Genomic DNA, 22611 nt, shown 5'->3' with positions numbered 1-22611 from the left:
TGAGGTTTTGTGGTAAGTCATATTTTGATTTCTTGCAAATAATTTCTAAAATGCAACTATTTTCCGTAGCAGTGTGATCGCTCACAACCCCTACATACACGTCATCTCGAGGATTAGTACAGCAGCTCCAAGAAAGGCAAAATGTTTCCTCAAAATGTCTTCAAAGTAAAAACGCTACAGACGAAATAGGGAAGTGCGGGGATTTCTTCATGTCTTTTGTTGCTTCTTTCAGTAATTTCATTGCTATTTATATCATCTCATGTTTGTTTGGGCCTGACTTGCCCCACATGAACCTTTCTTCGGAAGAAAAAATGACCTTGCAGACCTCATCGGTGTTGGCCAACTTTGATTGTAACATAGAGCCGCAATGACCAGGACCCCACCCTTGGCTTTTTCCATGGCCGGCCCCAATAGACAACCAAATATGGTGAGAATCAGGTCATATATAGGGACATGATATTTGCTCCCAGTTGTTAGCAGCAAATAGAAAATAGAGATTTCCAACCTGTTTGATGTAATCGATCTACTCACAAATGGCAAGAATGGGTTCCACCACCTACGCACCGGCAGTGAGCTTGGGTGGTCTGGATGACCACACGGCGTAAACACTGCGGATTTTCCGCGGACATCCGTAGCATTTACAGTAGCAGCAGAGTGGATGAGATTTGAGCAAATATCATACACACACTGCGGAAAAATCTGCAGAGAAACCGTTTATAAATTGACCTGCGGTACGGTTTTTTAATTCGCAGCAGAAATTTATTTATTTAAATTTATGCTGCGGAATCACTGCTCTCCTGTTGCGGGTTTTCCCCATTAAATTCGCTGAGAGGTAAAACCCGCAACAAATAGGCAAATGTTGCAATTTTTGCAGCAGAAAAGCTACAATTCCTCCGCAAACATCGCAAGATCAGGGAAAAAAACAACAACTTTTTTTGGGGGTTTAACCCCTTCCCGCCGCAGCCATTTTTCGGATTTTCACTTTCGTTTTTTCCTCCCAACCTTCCAAAAGCCATAACTTTTTTATTTTTCCATCAAAATTGCCGTATGAGGGTTTGTTTTTTGTGCCATGTAATATAGTGGGAAACTGTAAAAAATATATTTTTGAGGTGAAATAGGAAAACAGCGATTCTCTTTTGGGGAGTTTTGTTCTTACAACGTTCACCATGCGGTAACAACAGCATGTTAACTTGATTCTGCGGGTCAATTTGCTTATAGTGATACCAAATTTATATTACTCCATACTCCCCCACCTGACGTGCACCATATATATATATATATACCCCGGATGTCGGGAAGGGATTCAAAATAATAAAAAGGTTCATATTTACCCCCGGGCGTTGTCATGGCGACACGCCCCTCTGCTCTGAGGCAGCCCTGCCTCCTGGGGTGACAATTCATCCCATGTCACCGCTGCAGCCAATCACAGGCTGCAGTGGTCACATGGACTGCAGCGTCATCCCAGGATGCGTCGCTATGACAACAGAGATGGTGTAAGTATCAACTTTATTTTCTAGCAGTATTTCTGCAGTAGAGATTCCGCCTGAAAAACGGCACCACAATTTGGTGCGGTTTTTCGACGGAAGATTCTGCGACTTCCAGGACGTATATTCTGTGATCATGCATCATATCCCCCCTGTATGCACTTATCCTAAGGATGTGAACTAATCCCAAGTTTTAATTGACTGGGGTCGCTGCAGAAAAATCTAGGGCCATTCTGCCCCTGGGACATGACCAAAGACTCTATTCTATAATATAGAAGAGATGAAATTGGATTATAGAGGATGTTGTCATGTCTACATTATACTAAATGACTGAATATATTTGATGATATGAAACCAAGATATCGCAGAATGAGAGCCCATGCTGGGAGAGTTCAGCTTTGAAGCCAGTAGAATTGTGAATGCAGCTCCAGATTATAATACAGACTGTAAATCAGAATCTGTAATGCAATGTATACAAAAAGATACTCAACTTTTCTATAGATGGGTTCTAAATATAAACTATAAAATTGTTTTTGAGGGTGGACAAATCTAAAACGACCCAAAAAAATACTGGAGTGTTACTCAAAAACTTATTACAGTAGCTGATGGTGAACACAGCCTATTGTGAAAAGGGTAACTAAACTTTCAGAAAACTTCTGACATGTCATAGTGACATGTCAGAAGTTTTGATCAGTGTGGGTCCAAGCACTGAGACCCCCACCGATCGCTAAAACGAAGCGGCAGAAGCGCTCGGGTGAGCGCTGTGCCGCTTGGTTTCTGATCGGCTCTTTTCGGAAAGCCGAGGTAACGGTGTACAGAATCAATAGAAAGTCTATGAGCCCGTACACCAACTGCTCAGCTTTACGAGACAATCTGATCAGAAACCAAGGGGCTCAGTGCTCACCCGAGCGTTTCTTCCGCTTCGTTTTAGTGATCAGTGGGGGTCTCCGTGCTCAGACCCCCAGCCATCAAAACTTCTGACATGTCACTATGACGTCAGAAGTTTTCTGAAAGTTTAGTTACCCTTTAAACAGATAAAGTAAATTTGTGTTGTGGAGGGAAGCCTGGGAAAGGGGTATTTACTTTTAACACATACAACATCCGTCTCGTAGGGGGACAATCCCACCCTGGATCTTCTGTGACTTGTTAAGGGATTCAACAGTTGTGCAAACCTTTTGGTCCCTGCACACATCTGGGTTTTCCAGTCTGGGAGACACTGGGAATGTGGAATATTTGCTTTCCGCGGATCCAGTTACAAATTCAGATGAGAGAATCATGTGTCTTTGTATTATTTAATGGTGGAAGGAATCATCTGGCTGCTTTAAGAAACCAATACAGCCCATTTGCCTATATAAATATATCTATTATACACTCTTAGCATAGAGCCTAAGCTTCTGTGGGCCCATACTGTATCTCCATTTAACTCCAATTTAAATTCGAGGTATGCTCCAATGCATGCTATATTAGGGTGGTACTCTCTTCCTAGGTATTATGGTGGTACTCTCTCCTAGGTATTATGATGGTACTCTCTCCTAGGTATTATGATGGTACTCTCTCCTAGGTATTATGATGGTACTCTCTCCTAGGTATTATGATCGTACTCTCTCCTAGGAGGAAGCAAAGAATAGGGATAGCTACAGGTATATATGGAGTCAAAGTGAGACCCTTGTATACCATACACTCAGCTTGAGAATCATAGAGGATGTCTATGTATCCAGATTGCCATGGGCTCCCCAAGCCCAGTATGCCCTAACATCTGCCTAGGTGTACCTGGTCCAGACCCCTGAATGACAAATCAGCCTCGTCATGTATCCCCCTCTTTAGTGTTGCTGCATAACTAGGCAAATCCAGAAGTTTGCCAAGGCTGGATGACTGACTACCCCTATGGGATCTGTAATTGCAGCCTTATTGGTTGTCACCTTTCCTAGAAATAGATCTACAACTGAATGGAATTTTAGTAAAAACTGAGAACAATTCATTGACGTATAATTATTTGTGACGTTTTGTCTCTAAATATGTAATAAGCAGTGACTAACCATATAAAACTATTCCATTAACCCCTTCCTCAGTCCTGTGACTATTTCGTTGCGAGTCATGTGACCCGATGAGCCTCATTGGTAGAGAAGAATTAGGTAATGACTTCATAGTCGATGTCAAAGGGAAATTGAATCATATGTTCTTATTTTAAGGGAAGTGGGGGCAGAACTCGCGCTGACACATTTGTTTCCAAAGATCTGTCAATATGTATATACATCCCATAGGGTTCCTAGATTTTTTTTAATTAATCATTATCAGGGAATATCATCCAGTGACCTCTTCTAGTCGTTGTCCGTGTATAATCCTGGGAAGATTCTCAGCGTCTGGAATGTGAGTACAATTAGTCATTCTGTGATACACTAATGACACAGGTATAACAAGACAAGGTGTGTCTGTAACCCGTGCGATACGCCTCTAAACCTCACTAATATTACCTGGCTACGCCAGGTCTGACTGCGCAGTGAAAATATATTTCAAAGTTGCAAAATGTAAAATTTTTAACAAAAATAGTGACAAAATATTAGATCCGATCGCCATAGATCTAAATCTGGTCTAGAATAACGACTAGAGGACCGGGTATTACAGTTATAATATAGACGCTAAAATACTCCTGTATTACGGCCACGTGAATGAGACCTTTATAAGTCCTGGAGAGCCGTAATCACAGGATGTGCCGCCATATGGTGCCGCTGTACTGCACTGTATTATGCTTCCCGGGGAGAATACTCCTGTAATATGGCATCCGATGGAGCATGAATCAGACAGAATACACCTCTGTTTGCCTCCCTATGAAATCAGAGGAATATGGAGGTTCACTAGGCGTTTATGGGTGCAATGTTACGATTCCATACAACTCGGAGATACAGTGGTAACATGTCATGTGCATGTGCCCTAACACAACTGGAAAAGCTGCGCACGCTAGGGGCCCTTTTACACAGGCCAATTATCGGGAAAACAAGCGTTCACAGAAGGATTGTATCGTTTTACATGCTGAAAATATTATCATTGTCGTCTCCGTGTGTAACCAGGGAGACGCGCTGCCGACAATGGGGACGAGCGATCGTAGTAACAACCGCTCATCCCTATACTGGCTCCACGTGAAAGGAGCAAACGAGCGCCGAACAACAAGCTGTCTCGTTAATCGGCGCTCGTTTACACGGCCCACATCGGGCTGTGTAATATCGCTTTAATGCTCTACCTGTTTGGTGGCACACGGACACTCGGTACCTGCCGTATGGGGTCTAATATGGAATGCGTAGGAACATCATAGGAATCTGGAATAGAAAAGTTAAAAATGAACGTATATTTTTATATATATATATATATATATATATATATATATATATATATATATATATATAATTCGGGGTTTTTTAAGTACAGGCGTTGTGCTACCTGGGATTGGGGGTAGGAGCGTCTCTTCCAGTAATGTGTATGTATATGTAGCAGTATCAGACAGGAGTGGTGTGTGTAGTGACGTAGCACTGTTGTGTCACTAGTGGGATGGTCAGGGCTGGGAAACTGGTGTTTCACCTTTTCAGTATCAGAGAGGGAGAGTCAAGAATTACTAGGCGAGCACTGCAGCGTTACAGTCGCTCTGAACAGCAGCCCTGAGGATTACTGCATATCATGGGGAACTTCTAGTATAGCAGGTAAGTCATGGATGATCTACTGGGACAAAGCACCGAGCTGAAGACAGACATTTGCTCTGCAGCTGTTTGTGGTGACGGCTTCGCAACATTTTTTTTTGCCTTCAGGAGAGAACTCGGTTTTCCGTCAAGTCTTGTTAAAGGATTGTGGAGTTTTTGAATATGTTGTTCCGGATTTTTGTGGAGTTTTTGAATGTCATTCCTATTTTTGTGGAGTTTTTGAATGTTATTTTAATTTTTCGTCCGATTTTTCCGAATGTTATTTTTTAAATATGGATATTTGAATCTACGTTGCATGTGTCAGTGTATCGTTGTATACTACATTTTAGTAGTCACTACGGTATTCACTATTTTATTTAGTGTAATTATTAATTGCTGTCAAGTCTCGTGTCGACATTATATACACATCGTCCCTTGATTATTAGTAATTCTAAAACTCGGAACTGAGATTATTAGCCTAATTCCTCAAGATTGTAGTTTAGAGTAAAGGGGGTTTTGGATGATTATCGGGTAGACGAGCGTTCACAGAATTGCCGTGTGTAAACAGGGGAATTATCAGCAGATGAACGAGCAAACGCTCGATCATCTGCTGGTCGTATAGTTTTAAAAAAGTTAAATATTATTGTTGTCGGCAGCGCATCTTGGTGTGTAAAAAGGGAGATGCGCTGCCGAATAATGTATGGGGACGAGCAATCAGAGTAACGACCGCTCGTCCCATCCATAGCTCCATGTGTCAGAAGCAAACGAGCGCCGATCAACGATGTCTCGTTAATCTGCACTCGCTGCACCGCCGCTTATCGGCTTATTGGCCTTAAGGGCGTCCGTCATGCACTTGCTGATGTGGGACTACAAGCCTCATCATGGGCTGCCCTTCTAGTGTAGGACATTTGAGTTGATCTATAGCTACCCTGGATTGAACTTCATTCAAAGATATGAAAATATGGCCCCCCTTTACAAGGACATGCAAAGCCTAGTGTCTGTAAAGGATATTTCTGGTGGCTAAAGTGTATTTGATAGGTATTATGGAACAGTGTAGCAGCATGTGTTATGTGTTTCTTTGTATCATATTGTCATGGGTATTATATACTGGATTGTTTAATGGGGGCAATGATAGATAGATAGATAGATAGATAGATAGATAGATAGATAGATAGATAGATAGATAGATAGATAGATAGATAGATAGATAGATAGATAGATGGATGGATGGATGGATGGATGGATGGATATGAGATAGATAGATATGAGATAGATAGATATGAGATAGATAGATAGATAGATATGAGATAGATAGATAGATAGATAGATAGATAGATAGATAGATAGATAGATAGATAGATAGATAGATAGATAGATAGATAGATAGATAGATAGATATGAGATAGATAGATAGATATGAGATAGATAGATAGATAGATAGATAGATAGATAGATAGATAGATAGATAGATAGATAGATATGAGATAGATAGATAGATAGATAGATATGAGATAGATAGATAGATAGATAGATAGATATGAGATAGATAGATAGATAGATATGAGATAGATAGATAGATAGATAGATAGATAGATATGAGATAGATAGATAGATAGATAGATAGATAGATAGATAGATAGATAGATAGATAGATAGATAGATAGATAGATAGATAGATAGATAGATATTAGATAGATAGATAGATAGATATGAGATAGATAGATAGATAGATAGATATGAGATAGATAGATAGATATGAGATAGATAGATAGATAGATATGAGATAGATAGATAGATAGATATGAGATAGATAGATAGATAGATAGATAGATATGAGATAGATAGATAGATAGATAGATATGAGATAGATATGAGATAGATATGAGATAGATAGATAGATAGATAGATATGAGATAGATAGATAGATAGATAGATATGAGATAGATATGAGATAGATAGATAGATATGAGATAGATATGAGATAGATATGAGATAGATAGATATGAGATAGATATGAGATAGATAGATAGATATGAGATAGATATGAGATAGATAGATAGATATGAGATAGATATGAGATAGATATGAGATAGATAGATAGATAGATATGAGATAGATATGAGATAGATAGATAGATATGAGATAGATAGACAGATAGATAGACAGATAGATAGATAGATAGATAGATAGATAGATAGATAGATAGATAGATAGATAGATATTAGATAGATATTAGATAGATAGATAGATATTAGATAGATAGATAGATAAATAGATATAGTCAGCTAGTAAATCCAGGGCATCATGTTGGTAATTTCATTGGTTTATAGGGATTATCAGATAATTATGCTCATGTGAATCCTCCACCTCTTGATGATCTGTCGCACTGCACACGAGTAGCACATAATAAACAAATAAACACAAATTTTGTTTTGTTTGTTTGTTTTTGTACTTTATTTAGCTCAGATTTGATATTTTTAGAATCTGTTGACCAAAATATCATCCCCCTGAGCTATTTCAGTCTTATTTTAATACATAGCCCTCACAATTGTCTGTCATTTCTCCGTAAAGATAAAATCCAATGACCTGTTTATAGAACTGGGAACTTTGAGTCTTCTTGTATTTTCCTTTAGTACAATTTGTGCTCTGTTCATAATGTGTAATTCAGTCCTTTTATTTGTTGCCATAGATAATGCTGCCTCGTACCCTCCAGTATGATTTAGTTATCCAATTGCCTTTGCTGTGACTCTCTAGGCTTGTAATAGAATTGTGGAGTGTCCCACATTAAATGGATAATGATCGGGGATATATAGAGCATTGACATTTTTTTTCTCTCTCTTGTAGCTATTTCAGTGGAAGCAGCTCGAAAATTTGTACTTCCGAGAGAAGAAATTTGCAGTAGAGGTTCACGATCCCCGCAGGTAAGACGGACACAGCTTTACGCTACGGTTTCTGCAGGTCTGTGCATTGGCCGAGTAGGAGGCCACGTGTTGATCATAGTTCAGCGTCTTGTACGATGCCTCATAGATTGCAGCTATAGATGCGGCATTGTTCACCGATTAAAATGTATTTATCCTGCCAAAATAGGAGGCAGAAGTTTCAGACTCTCTTATCTGGCAGCTACAGCATTGTCTCTTGTGAACTTCCTGCTTCATAAATGGAATACCAAAAGAAAAATGAAGACTTAGCAGGGGTAGGGGGATATATATATATATATGTGATAGATGGATAAATAAATATATATGTGATAGATGGATAAATAAATATATATGTGATAGATGGATAAATAAATAGATATGAGATAGATAGATATGAGATAGATAGATATGAGATAGATAGATATGAGATAGATAGATATGAGATAGATAGATATGAGATAGATAGATATGAGATAGATAGATATGAGATAGATAGATATGAGATAGATAGATATGAGATAGATAGATATGAGATAGATAGATATGAGATAGATAGATATGAGATAGATAGATATGAGATAGATAGATATGAGAGAGATAGATATGAGAGAGATAGATATGAGAGAGATAGATAGATATGAGAGAGATAGATAGATATGAGAGAGATAGATAGATATGAGAGAGATAGATAGATATGAGAGAGATAGATAGATATGAGAGAGATAGATAGATATGAGAGAGATAGATAGATATGAGAGAGATAGATAGATATGAGAGAGATAGATAGATATGAGAGAGATAGATAGATATGAGAGAGATAGATAGATATGAGAGAGATAGATATGAGATAGATAGATATGAGATAGATAGATATGAGATAGATAGATATGAGATAGATAGATATGAGATAGATAGATAGATATGAGATAGATAGATATGAGATAGATAGATATGAGATAGATAGATAGATATTAGATACATAGAAGATTAATAATAGATAATATAAAGATAGATAGATAAATGGATAGATACTACTAATAAAAGGCTTTATTTATATAGCACAAACATATTCCACGGCAATGAGATAAATACAGTAATTGGTTAGTATATATATATATATATATACAGTCCACACATATATATTTTCTAGCTGGCAGTACATGAATCTGTCGCCGTTATCTGTATCGTTCATCATGCTGAGTGTTTTTTCTCTTGAATTTTCAGAATATCTGTGTCAAGAAGAACCTTTGGACAGAGCAGTTTTGTAGTTCAGACCTGGTATGCAAACAATTCCCTGATCAAGTCCATATGGGTGATGGCCATTAGTCAACATCAATTTTACCTGGATAGAAAACAGAGCAAAGTAAGTGAATGTAATCAGCCAGGAGTCGCGCGGTCACTGTTTAGGTTCACCCGTAGATATTTGCCTGATCATCGTTATTTTTTTGTAAATCGTTACAGACAATTAAGTGTTAAAAGAAAAATAATCCCAACCGCTTACATCATTAACTAAACTGTGAGAGGTCTGTCCCTCTACTGGGAAAATGCTCATATGAAGGTGATAATGGGGTTAATGGGGGTCATTTACATTTTAAAGGCCTCTGGGTTTGTCTGGACAATGACGTAATCAAAGGACTCCTACTGACCCCTCTGGAGACAGAAAATTATATTAGCACCTCTTTACATCTTGGCCTGTAGAGCACAAAACCCTTAACGGGGTTTTTCCACAAGGGACATTTATGACCTATCCACAGGATATGTTAGATAGATGCCGGTTCCACCTCTGGGACCCGCACCTATCTCTAGAACGGGCCCCCTAAACCCCGTTCTACCTCTTTGTGTATCAGCTGATTTCCAACCATGAAGGTGAAAACAGCGTAGATCGCTGCTTCCGTAACTGCTGTTCACTGCTATGGGAGTTACGGAAACAGCTTAGCTCAGCGTGCTACGCTGTTTTCGTAACTCCTGACTATAAAGTCAGGAAGTGGCCGGGAGTCAGTGATAGCAGACAAAGCTAGAACGGGATTTAGGGGGCCCCGTCCTAGAGATAGGTGCGGGTCCCAGAGGTGGGACCCGCATCTATCTGACATTTCTAACATATCCTGTGGATATGTCATAAATGTCCCTCGTGGGAAAACCCTTTTAAATTGTCACCTTTATAATTAAGTAAATGTTTCTGGAGGTATTCAGACCTGTGAGATAAACTAGTGATCCTGGAGTAAGGGAGCTTTTCTGGACTTCCCGCCATTAATCCCATTGAAGAACACCACAGTTAGTTTTTACGGCCCAAATAAAAGGATCCTTAGCCTCTATGCAGCCTGAAATGGCCGATAACAGGAAATTGTAGATTGTATTCAACTGCTCAGCAAATATAGAAGAGACAGAGTTTAGGACAAATGTCCCTTTAAGGCCTAGTTTTAAGGCCTAGTTCACACAGAGTTTTTTGCAGGCAGAAAAAAATTGCCTCAAATTTTGAATTGCCAGTGTTGTTTTGACGCTTTTTTTTTCTGTATTTTTTTGACTGGGCTGTTGTTTTCTGCCTCTCATTGATTTTAATGGGAGGTCTGAGGCGGAAAACGCTCACAGACGGAGTATGCCACCCCCCACAATTGGCCTGAAGTCGCCCAGGACAAAGAACCCTTCTGCCTCTCATTGAAATCAATGGGGGCGATTTGGGCCTTTGTTTGGCACTGATTCCGACACGGTTACCGCGTAAAAATCAGTGCCAAAAAACTCTGTGTGAACTAACCCGATCACAGTGGTGGCCGCCACTTTATGGCTATATTGCAAAATTGAATAGACAAAGAACTTAATTTGCAGCTGTGGCTTGTCAGCTTTTGGTGAGACTTCTCCCGTCCTCAGGATTTGGGCTACACGTTGATGAAAAAAATTACTCAATATAGATTTGGTTCAGACAATCGTTGTAGCTGGGTGCCCAGAGGGTCTAAATGTAAATGTATATGTGGTAAAAATATTGCCACATGGTTCGGTCTGTCATAGACTTTCTGTTACAAGTTCCTATTGATCTTCCACAGGCCAAAATTCCAACCGCCCGCAGTCTGGACCAAATTGCTATGGACCTGACAGAAAGCAGCACAGGCAGAATTTCCAAAATGTTAGATGGAAAACACCCCGTGATCATGGCCAGCAGCGGCAGCTTAATCTCCTCAGGTATACTTTATTTTACTTTTTTGGCTATTGCATTCATTCAGATAATTGAAAAACATTCTGTAAAAATTGTATCTAAAAAAGTTACAGAACCGGATTTTTTTTTTTAGAAAAATAACAAACGTTTACTTTGCGACAGGTTCCATTGACTCAGAAGTCAGCGAAGAGCAAAAAGCTGCGAAAATTCTAGAATTAAAGAAAAAGGAAAAAGATTTACAAGATGTTCTCCTGAAGAAAATTGATGAACTTAAGAAGATATGTTTGAGAGAGGCGGTAAGTGACTACGAGGGCTGATGGGATGATTAGGAACCCCGCCCTGACTGCTGGGGGTGAAGGGGTAACAACAGGTGGTCGGACCCAGTGGTCATTTTTTTTTATTTTACTTAACATTTGTTTTCAAAAACTTGATGTCTTCATTTTAATCATTGTTTTATTAGGAACTCACTGGAAAGATGCCAAATGAGTACCCACTAAATCCTGGTGAGAAGGCGCCCAATGTCCGCAGAAGAATGGGCACTACCTTTAAATTGGATGATAATATTCTCCACAGTGAAGAGGTAAATAATCATCGGCGTCTCAACCTAAATAGATGACGGCCTCCACTTTTTGTAGCGGAGTATTGTCATCTGCATACGGGACATGGTCCGGTCACACGTCCTGTGTATCCTGTTGTTATTTTTGTTGTAGGAGACGACACTTTTTGTAATGTGATTTTTCTTTTTTTTCTTTTCACCCAGGAGTCCGACTTACAAAATTTGGAGCACAAGTTCCTCATACAACAACAAATGATCGAGGCAACAAAGAAACTTTTAATGGAGCCTGACCTTGGGAAGAATGTCAAAAGGAAGAGGAAGCAGGATTACAGCGATTCTATAAAGAGACTGCAGGATATAGAGAGTGCCATCAACGAATACAGGATCAAGAGAGGGAAAGACCCAACCAAGAGGGCCTCTCTTCTCTTACAAGGTACATGAGCAACATTAGACTCGGTGTGAAATTTCCAACATTGAAGAATTTACAATCCCCGGTTAACATATTAGCTGTCAAGTCCCAGTCTTAAAGTGACAGTAACCTGACTGTAGACTCAATTGCTATCTGCTACAGTGCCACACAGGAGGCTCATCCTTAAAAAAAGGCTCCTCTTACAAGACACGTGAACAACGTTTGCCTCCTTTAGCTATGCTTGTTCTAAAATTCTCTTTTACCCCAAGGGGGCGACGGAGAAATGATATGCACCAATGAAGTGGAGGTTGTGACTACACTGATCTTATGACGAATGTTACCATTATAGTATCACGCCATCTCCTTCATATCTCCTCTATTGTTACTCCAAGTGATTAAGTTGTTAAATCTGTGCATCCTCCTAAACATTACTGGGGGCTTAAGCCGGACTTTATTAATTCTTGTTGGTTTCATTAGTCAAAAGAAAACATTACTCATCCATTAGTGTCACCTCTTCCTCTGCTGATCTCTAAACTTTTTTTTTTTCATTGACTCTTTTATAGATGATATCATTCCATCAGAAAGCAGCTCCTTGTCTGACACAACCACATTTGATGATGGTAGGTATCTAATGAAAGCCTACTATGAACTAGTTGCTAACAGCGCCCCCTAGTGACTGGTTTTGTGTGAGTAAACGGTCACGTTACACATACAGTTTTGGTGCATTTTCATATGCTAAGAAAAAATTAACATTTTCCTTATTTTTCAGATGAATCGCTCTATCTACAAGGACAGAGAGGATCCTGTTCCTTGCAAAATTCTCCTAAGACTCGACTTCCAAAAGACAGAAGTCTTTCTAGAAAATCTTCCCTCAATGAACAGTTTTCAGCCATGCGGCTCCCAGGGTAAAGCATCTTTAAGACCTGTCATTGTTTTTTGGGGGGATTGCGGGATTGTTAAAACTGCACTTGTTACTGCGTTGTAACCGATAGATAGATAGATAGATAGATAGATAGATAGATAGATAGATAGATAGATAGATAGATAGATAGATAGATATGAGAGAGATAGATATGAGAGAGATAGATAGATAGAGAGATAGATAGAGAGATAGATAGATATGAGATCAGATAGATATGAGATCAGATAGATAGATAGATAGATAGATAGATAGATAGATAGATAGATAGATAGATAGATAGATAGATAGATAGATAGATAGATAGATAGATAGATAGATAGATATGAGAGAGATAGATAGATAGAGAGATAGATAGAGAGATAGATAGATATGAGATCAGATAGATATGAGATCAGATAGATAGATAGATAGATAGATAGATAGATAGATAGATAGATAGATAGATAGATAGATAGATAGATAGATAGATAGATATGAGATAGATAGATATGAGATAGAAAGATAGTTCAAACATGGCGGAACACAAACATACAGTTCAATACATGTAGATGGCGTTTTTAAGACCTCATCCACACGTAGCAGAACAATTCTGCATGGAAGTATGATTGTTTCATATCTGTAGCTTGCTCATTCCTATGTGGAAATCTCACAGCTTTTCATAGCGTCATTTCAACCTTTCAATGTAAAGTAAACGCGCAGCACAATCTGCGATAAAATCCGCGTGTAACACATGCATATCTTCGATATCTTCCGCTACGTCTGGACGTGGCCTATGATGTTCACTACGCCATTTAAATAAACTGAAAGACCCGAACACGATGCTCTGTATTTCTCTGTAACCAGTTGGTATTTTCTGGTTATGTGCTCAGCTGTGTTTACTGGAATTGTTGTATAATTCAGCCTTTGTTTTAGGTGTAGTGTGAGGGAAACAATCCGATTTCACAATATAGTCATAAACAAGAGAAAACAAGGAAATAATTTACCCCTGGTAATAACACAGTGCCACCTAGTGGACTAACCATTATCTAATATTTTATTGTGGACATATATATATATTTTTTTTTAGGAAAACGACTTTTTAGTACAGCAGTTTTATTGCATTTCTGTTTATTTTACTTAAATGATACAATTCTCTCGATTGTTGATTGTGTTTTATGTTCTTACTTAGCTTTTTTGTGCTTTTAATCTTTTTTTAAGCATAACTTGGCTGCAAGTAATGAATTTTATGTGTTTTTTCCCATATATAGTCACAGAGAACCTACTTCTACACACAGCAGCCCGTACAAGACTGCCGAACGAAAACCTCACGGGGGCAGGAGCATGCCTTCCACTCCTGTACTGACACGAAACGCCTACAGCAGCAGCCATCTCCAGTAAGTTGGAAATAATTTTATGCAGCGCACCGTAGATCAGGAACACGGGACAGACACCCGAGCGATCAGTTCAGCGGTCAATACTTAATGGACGGTTATAATTGCAGATCTTGTTGGAATGTGGCGATTTTTAGGCGGAGTTGCACCTGCTGTGAATATAGCTCGTCTTTATCTAGAACTTTCTACGTATAAAATGAATTGAGCAATAGTCGTCAAACATTTGACTCTTTACATGTAATCATTTAAACAGTATTCCACCTAAAATCACCTATCAATGTAAATCCTTGCAGTTCTATTCATTTGGAGTACTCACCCAACTTTCCCAAATACCTGAATGCCAAATCTGCCTAGTTATAGAGTGATAGTTTACGCTGTATGTTGCTTCATAACTAGACATGTTTGCTATTCAGGTGCCTGGAAAAGCTGGGTGAACACACTTGGGGTACTGTAATGGCTGAATGAAATCTTTAGCAACTTGACACAAGAAGAAAACTTAAAGGGGTTTTCTCAAGAAACACAGGATTGGGGATACATGGGTGATTGCTGGTGGTCTGACCGCTGGGACCCCCAGCAATGAGGAAAGTCCCCTGAAGTGCTGCATGAGAATGGAGCGCTGGTGTGCATGCAAGTCGAGCGCTCAATTAATTTAGATGGGGCTTCAGGGACCACTGTCTCCAGCAGATCCATAGAAATGACTGGAGCGCTGGTCGAGCATTCTCATGGAGCACTTCGGGGGGACTTTCGGTCCCCTGTTCTCCTCATCGCTGGGGGTTCCATGGGTCGGACCCCTAGCGATCACACGTGTAACCCCTATCCTGTGGATAGGGGATACATGTCTTCGTGGGAAAACCCCTTTAAGGCCAGGATCACACATATAGTTTTGATGCCGTTTTTGGCTGGTTTTTTTCCGCCAAATACAGGAGTGGACACACAAGAAAGGAGATGCAACAGTCTGTTCTTGATAATTCTTTTTGGATCCATTTCTGACATTGGCTAAAAAAAAACGGAGCCAAAAACTGCATCGAAACTGTGTGTGTGATCGTGGCCTAAAGGGGTTTTCAGGGATTTTATACTGATAGCCTATCTGTAGGATTGGCCATCAATATGTGAAGGTGTCCAACCCCCGATAGCAGAGCAAGGGCGTAGCAACCCTTCATGCAGTACATCGCCCCCTTCACTGCGGTACCTGATACGGCAAGATCCATGAATCTATGGCCGTGTCTGGCAAGCACTGCTGCCCCTTTATTCTGCTCATCAGTGGCGGCCCCAAGGGTTGGATCCCAACAGATCGTACATTGATGGCCTAAGGATAGGCCAAAACTTCTTTAAAAGTGCATATTTACCGGTCATATATTGTGATTTTCTTTTTTTTAAACTGTATTATGTTTTGTTTTTGGTTCGCTAGGAATGAAGTAATAAGCCATAATGGCAGACAGCGGCGGGGGAGCTTAGAATCCCATACACCTCTCATTGTTGACTCAGTTGATGGAAATACAACCTTCTCAATCTCAAAGAGTCAAAGAAGCAATAGCACCGAGGTTCTAGATGATGGGTCGTCTTACACCAGTCAGTCTAGCTCTGAATATTACAGCACACCGCCAAAACAAAACTACTGTTACACCACCCAGACACTGGACAATCGCCCTCGGGATAGGAGGCGTCACAAGAAGCAAAACTTCTCTGCAGCAAACTCTGGTAGTATGCCAAACCTGGCACATAAGGATGCACGAAACAGTGTTTACCAAATCACCCAGAACCAACCATCTTCCAGCTATTACATCACCGGATATTCAGCCTATCATGATGGCGACCCCTATTACAATGGAGGCTACATATATGAAAACGACACAGAAGGACAGTACAGTGTTAACCCATCGTATCGATCATCCATGCACTATGGCCATGACCATTATAGGGACATGAGGTATGACTCAGACCAGTTTGTGTCTCTCAACGCATATGCAACATTAAGGCTTCCGAAAAAGAAACCCGTAAAGACTACAGAACAGATAACAAAGAACATTAACAAGGCCATAGTGGCCGAGCATTTAAGGGGATGGTACCAGCGGGCATCGTATCACAAAGATCCCCCCCATGGACTTCAGGGAATGATTGAATCTGACCGGGGTTCACAGAGGAGTCTCTGTTATGCGTCTATGCAAGTTCCTTCATCTCCGAGCATCAGGGCCCCATCTTGTTCATCTGGTAAGTAGGGGCCGTCTTTTCAGTGCTTGGTTAGAATGGGGGCCATCCTTCCTCAAATGTCATTTTATAGTATCTTTACCAAATGGTGTAGGGGCTGTCCGGGAACGGGGTGGTTTTTCATATTGATGACCTATCCACAAGATAGGTCATCAGTATATGATCGGTAGGGGTTCGAGACCAGGACACCGCACCGATAATCTGCCCCGAATGCCTCCGGGCACCGGATGTCTGTGCTGGAAGCACATGGCTCCGTTCTGCAGTACTTAAACTCTGCTCCTTTTCACTTAAATAGGAGCAGAACTGCAGTACGGCCGCTATACTGTGATTGAAGGAATCTGCTTCCGGCACAGACATCTGGTGCCCGAAGGCTTTCGAGGCAGCGGATCGGTGCGGGGTCCGGGTGTCGGACCCCCACCAATCCTTTACTGATGACCTTTCCTGTGAATAGGCCATCAGTATGAAAAAACGCCCCGTGCCCAGACAACCCAACCAGGGAGCTAAAGTTCAGATCTTGGTTTGGTGGGCTGACCTAAATAAGCAAAATGTTATACCTTGATCTTCCTATAGGGGCGCTGCAACCATAGCGAACATTAGTATTGTGGCTCCAGAGCTGATAGAGGAGTAAAAAGTTGGTTCCAGAAAGTGGTACCTCTTTTAATGGATATTTTCAGGACACCACATTTGGCAAAAATGTCTTTATCTGTAACACTACAATGCACTTGATTTTAAAAAAAATTGATGACAATCCCTTGTTGCAACCTAAAAAGGGTCTTCCACCTTGCATTATCTTCTGGCAGGTGATTGAGATCTGTCAGAACATAACAACAAGTGAGGGATGAAAAGCTGGGACCCCCACCGTCTAATGTAGTAGAGTGACTAGAAACCTTCGTAACCAGTAGGAGAGTTCAATAACTAAATTTTAAAGGGCCAGTGCACACTCTAGCTTTGTTTTATTGGGGAATCTTACAGATAACTCCCTTTAAAAGAATAACTTCTTACATGATTTATCTTAGGAACTGATTTTTATACTTGATTTTGCAAATTAGTCTCAAGGGGGGGGCGGTTCTCTGCTGCTAAATAAAAAGAAAATGTATAATATAACATGTCTTTTGTTTTCTCTATATTTCAGTGTCTTCCACAAGCACAGCAGGGAGTCGGTGGGCGCACAGCGGCACATTAATTTACCCAAACACTGTACCTCACCCAACATACGCAGGCTACTCCACTGCTTACAGCAGCACGCCTCTGCCAAGCAGGTGAGTCCTGGATTGCGGTCTGACCGGTTTAGCTGCTGTATATAAATTCTCAACTTCCACAGACCCGGAACATGTTGAAAAGGGTCCTCTGCATCAGTCACTCTGTGTTTTTCTTCTGACTTATGGGTGCAAGGTCAATCATTTGTTTAGAAGACATGGGAGAAAGCGCAGAATGCTTGTCATTCCAAACTGCTAACCCTATTAACCTTTGTTGAAACAGCAACTCTGCCAGTAGAGAAAGGAAGCTGATAGGACAAGAGACATCGAGTTTCCTGATCACTGTCCTGTATGAAAGGGTCGACGATCAGCCAATGAACGAGCAAACACCCGATCATCGACTGATCGTATCATTTATGCAGCAATAAATATTATCGTTGTCGGCAGCGCATGAGCTGCCGGCATGATCGAAAAAAGGGGACAAGCGATTGTAGTGACGTTCGCTCATCCCCATGCATTGCTCCCTGCTTGCTAAGAGGGGAGTCCTACACAGGTTCTTACCACCCAGTTCATCTGCTGATCGTATTGTTTTAAAAATGAAAAATATCGGTGTCGGCAGTACATCTCCCTGTCTGAACAGGGAGACGCGCTGCCGACATGATGATAATGTGTGGGGACGAGCGATCAGAGTAACGAGCGCTCATCCCCGTACTAGCGCCTTGCGACAGGAGCAATCGAACGCCGATCAACGAGCTGCCTCTGTAATAGGGCCTTTTATAGAGATGAGACCTATCCCAATGGACCCTATAGAAGCTACAGTTACCTGCCTGTGTGGTACATATAAAAGTGTCATGTCCATAACCATTTTGAGGGTTATGATTGTAAACATTTATTTATATTTTTATCCCTAGAACGTATACGTATACTTCCCAAGTGGATGACCCGGACATCGTCCCAATAAACAACGATCCTCTTCCAGACGACCAAGACCTCTTATGGCATGAAGATTCCAAGCCGGGCACCTTAGTATGAAGTGACAGACTCAACACTTTACCCCATTCTTCATTTATCACCTCATGTGCCTTGCAGCGAGAGCACCGATATTGCAAAATCCGCCAAAATCTCATTGGATTGGAGTAGCGGCACTGGCAAACCGGCGAAATCCTGTCAAGCTTCTACTGATTGACAAGGCACAGTCTACCGGACTTGGTTTTATAAATGACTTTAAACAACAAAAAAAAAAGCACTTTTTTTATTTTGGAAATTGTTTGACAAGAGCAACTGTGAAGAAAACTAGTGGCGAAAATGGTGAACTGCAGCACGAGGAAAGCACGAAAACGTTGGAATGAAATGAACAATTTGCAGTCAGTATTGGACCATTATATGAAGGATTATAACAAGAACGCAATGCTACGAAAGACGTCTTTTTAAGCCGCCATTTTCTCAAATAGAATCCAATGCTTCCAAAAAGTTGAAACTGACCCCCAAAAATCTGTATATATGAAGATGTGTATATATACGTTTTCTTGGCTACTTTTTATCGGCATTGTATGGTTTTTATATATATTCTCCTGATACTTCGCTTATAAAGCTCGATGAATGAATTTCTTATGGTACAGCTTGGTTTTTAGAAATGATCACCAAATGTTTTTTTTTTTTTTATATCTATATATACGGAACGGTTATAATCTGCTGGTCAGGTGTCACTAATATCTTTTTATTATTTGCAATCGAACAATTGTGGAACAGGAGTTGTTGTGTGTGGAAGGTACGGGTGGGGATCTGCAAGCACCTCCGGGGCCAGAAACCTGTCGGGTCTTGTGCAGAATGGAGACTAAATTATCGTTATCATTACATTTCCATGGATTAAACTAGAACCCAACTTTTTTTTAACTGGTTATGTGGCATCATTGTAGTACATTGGTCTTGGGTAAACCCTATATTAGGGTTTCGGTCTGCTGTATGCTGAAAAAAGGGGCAGCTGTTCACTAGTGACATCACTTAGTAATATTCCAGTCCAAAAAAATGGCTGCATCTGCATACAACAAGGCGGCATTTATAAGTTATTATGGTTCCGTATCAGCAGGGGTGTACAAAAAACAAAGGGGAACCCATAGCAAAATACAAAACCCCCCACGTTGGGATGGTAATGGTTCATGACATCCCACTCCTCTCTTCTGGGTTGTTGCACTTGTAGATCAGATGGTCACGTATTTGCTAACCCAAATGTGGATGAGCTGGGCCCCCTCTTTTCAGGGTACCCATAGCAGCTGCATCTGTGGTACATAGATATAGGAATCCTGGCTTGTTCTACGTTCCATATCATTCCAGCAGCGCTCAACTTTACGTCAAAGAAGTCCAGAACGGCAGCAGCTGTCACATAGGGTTGTGCCTAAATCCAGCACAAGACCAACAGATGAGCCCTTGCCCATATGGTGCCTATGAGGGTATATATATATATATATATATATATATATATATATATATACACACCCTATTATGAGTGGTTACTGCTCTATGGAGCTTTTTATATCTTCTAATTCAGCAACTAGGGACCCACAGTTTGCAGGAGTAACGTGGCATAGCGCCAACTAAGGGGTCCAAAAAGCAATATGCCCAAATATGCCAGTTGAACATTTCATAGAGATTTCTGGGGCTTAAGGCTATGTTCACACGCTTAACAAAAAACGGCTGAAAATACGGAGCTGTTTTCAAGACAAAACAGCCTCTGATTTTAAGCAAATAGCGTTTTTTGCAGCATTTTTTTACGGCCGTTTTTGGAGCTGTTTTTCTATTGAGTCAATAAAAAACGGCTCAAGAAGTGACATGCACTTCTTTTTACGCGCCGTTATTTGAAAATGAGGCGTAAAATAACGCCCCGTCAGAACAGAACGCCGTATTTCCCATTGAAATCAATGGGCAGATGTTCTGCTTCCGATAGCCCGTGTGAACATACCCTTACTTGTTTGCAAGGGCTGCAGGTTTTTCCAGAAACTAAAAGACATGTCACATGCTGAAGGTTCCTAAGTAGCGAACAAATGTTTTAGTAGTTTGCAAAAGTCGTCACGACCCTGGTTTGACAAAAGCTGTGAGTGCCGTGTAAGGCGTGCCACGACAGGTGCCTGCGCTCACCCCATGTACTGCCGTCCCTTCAGGCCATATTCCAAGGGATTAACCCGTTTTCTGCTGGACAGGCTTGCAGATCCTTCCCACAACCTCACGTTGCTTCCCACTAATGTGTGTGAGGTCGGTTGTGTTTGTTGGTCTTTTACTACTGTGTATAAAGATTTGGGAATCAAGCTGGTCCTTAGTCATTTGGAATATCCGGATGTAGAAAAAAATTAGAAAACCATATTTATTTGTTTTGTATAGCACCTTCTCTGGAAATGTTCCCTTTTTGCATTTAAATTTCTGGGGCCGATTTTTGTATGAGTCCAATAATAAAAAAAATTGTGATGGATTCCTTGTCTGTGTGTGATTCCTATTTGTAATAAATAATCTGTAGAAGACTGAGGATTTAGAGGAACGGGGCATAAAAACAGTGGCCCTGACAATGGGGGTTTAACTGTATAATTTACTATGTAGGATCAAGTACAAGATGCAAAAAGCCAGAGAAGAAAGGATAGAAGTTTCCACCAACCCAGGAGTGATCATAACCTCAGATCCCGGGACACAGGGCTCCTCAGGGGCGGGCCGCATAGAAAGGTATTATATATATCTGTGGTACTGCAGGGCCTATTGAGGGGGGGATGCTATAAGGTCCTTATTAGAAACAAGTGGGGGAGTTAAATTGCAAAAGTCTGTGCTCCCTGACATGGACATATCTCCCTTGTGCTCTACGGGGTACTCGCATACAGAACCCAACATGAGACAGAGGAGACACATCACTCTATGGGTACAACGTGGCAGAGTATATAGCTCAGGATCAAACCAATAACCTGACAAGTCGCCGTCAAGGGGCCTCACAAGTCTCTCTAGCACCTACCAAAGCAGTTAGCAGGAAAGCAGCTTTCCTAATGGTAATGGTGGCCTGACATCGCAACCCCAGTAGATGTGAAATGACTGGTCACCACGGTGTAGAACATGATGTCATGAGTGGTTAGCTGGTAGGTCCAGGCAGAGGCAAAGTCATAAAAATACGGTCTACCTGCAGCTAGAAAATCACACTCCCGTCCAAAACCCATTGTCGCACTGAGAAAATGGTTCTGAGGTTCCCCCCCCCCATCTACGCAGAATATGTGCACGTCCAGTTTTAATATCGTTGTAATCTTTGTTGTTATCATTGCACACACAGGGCAGATTATCAATAAGATCTAATAGGTTATCTGTGAATCATCCCATAATAAATAGAAATAAATAGACCTTAGCGCAGTCTTTCACCAAACGACAGGGGTTCCGCGGCGATCGGGATCAGTTGTCCGGACTTCGTAGACCTGCCATCAAAGATGCATTGGAGGAGTATCTCCGGCGATGCATCTATGAAGGCAGCTCTGTTGATGTCAGGATGTTGTGTGCGGCAACTTGGAAGTAAAAAGGACCCGGAAGAAGTAAATTTTGTGTATATATGTATATATATCTGGGGTCTGAATTAATTTAGGGGTCTAATGTCTTAATTTTTGGTTCTGAACTCATTTTAGTAGCTGGTCTGAATGAATTTAGGGGTCTGATCTGGGATTCTAATTGATTTTGGGCTCTGAACTTATTTTAGGTTTTGGTCTGGGGTCTTGATTAATTTTGAGCT

At 40.7% G+C, this 22611-nt stretch overlaps 1 protein-coding gene across 2 annotated transcripts in view; it reads left to right on the top strand.

Moving 5' to 3' along the window:
• The window catches only part of LOC142658178 (FERM domain-containing protein 4B-like), a 183952-nt gene extending 162629 nt beyond the window's left edge, over positions 1-21323 (top strand). For both annotated transcript variants that reach the window (XM_075834025.1, XM_075834027.1), the window contains 12 exons: positions 7994-8070; positions 9292-9430; positions 11103-11238; positions 11375-11508; positions 11673-11792; positions 11973-12201; positions 12741-12797; positions 12947-13082; positions 14347-14472; positions 15878-16677; positions 17807-17933; positions 18782-21323. In XM_075834025.1, the coding sequence (XP_075690140.1) occupies positions 7994-8070; positions 9292-9430; positions 11103-11238; positions 11375-11508; positions 11673-11792; positions 11973-12201; positions 12741-12797; positions 12947-13082; positions 14347-14472; positions 15878-16677; positions 17807-17933; positions 18782-18902 (2202 nt within the window). In that variant the 3' untranslated portion in view covers positions 18903-21323. The remainder of the gene's footprint in view (positions 1-7993; positions 8071-9291; positions 9431-11102; positions 11239-11374; positions 11509-11672; positions 11793-11972; positions 12202-12740; positions 12798-12946; positions 13083-14346; positions 14473-15877; positions 16678-17806; positions 17934-18781) is intronic.
• Positions 21324-22611: the final 1288 nt, after the last annotated feature.

This window comes from Rhinoderma darwinii, chromosome 7 (assembly GCF_050947455.1).
Source record: "Rhinoderma darwinii isolate aRhiDar2 chromosome 7, aRhiDar2.hap1, whole genome shotgun sequence".
Classification (NCBI taxonomy): Eukaryota; Metazoa; Chordata; class Amphibia; order Anura; family Rhinodermatidae; genus Rhinoderma; species Rhinoderma darwinii.
Note: the sequence above shows the minus strand (reverse complement) of the source record. Positions and strands in the feature narration are given on the sequence as shown.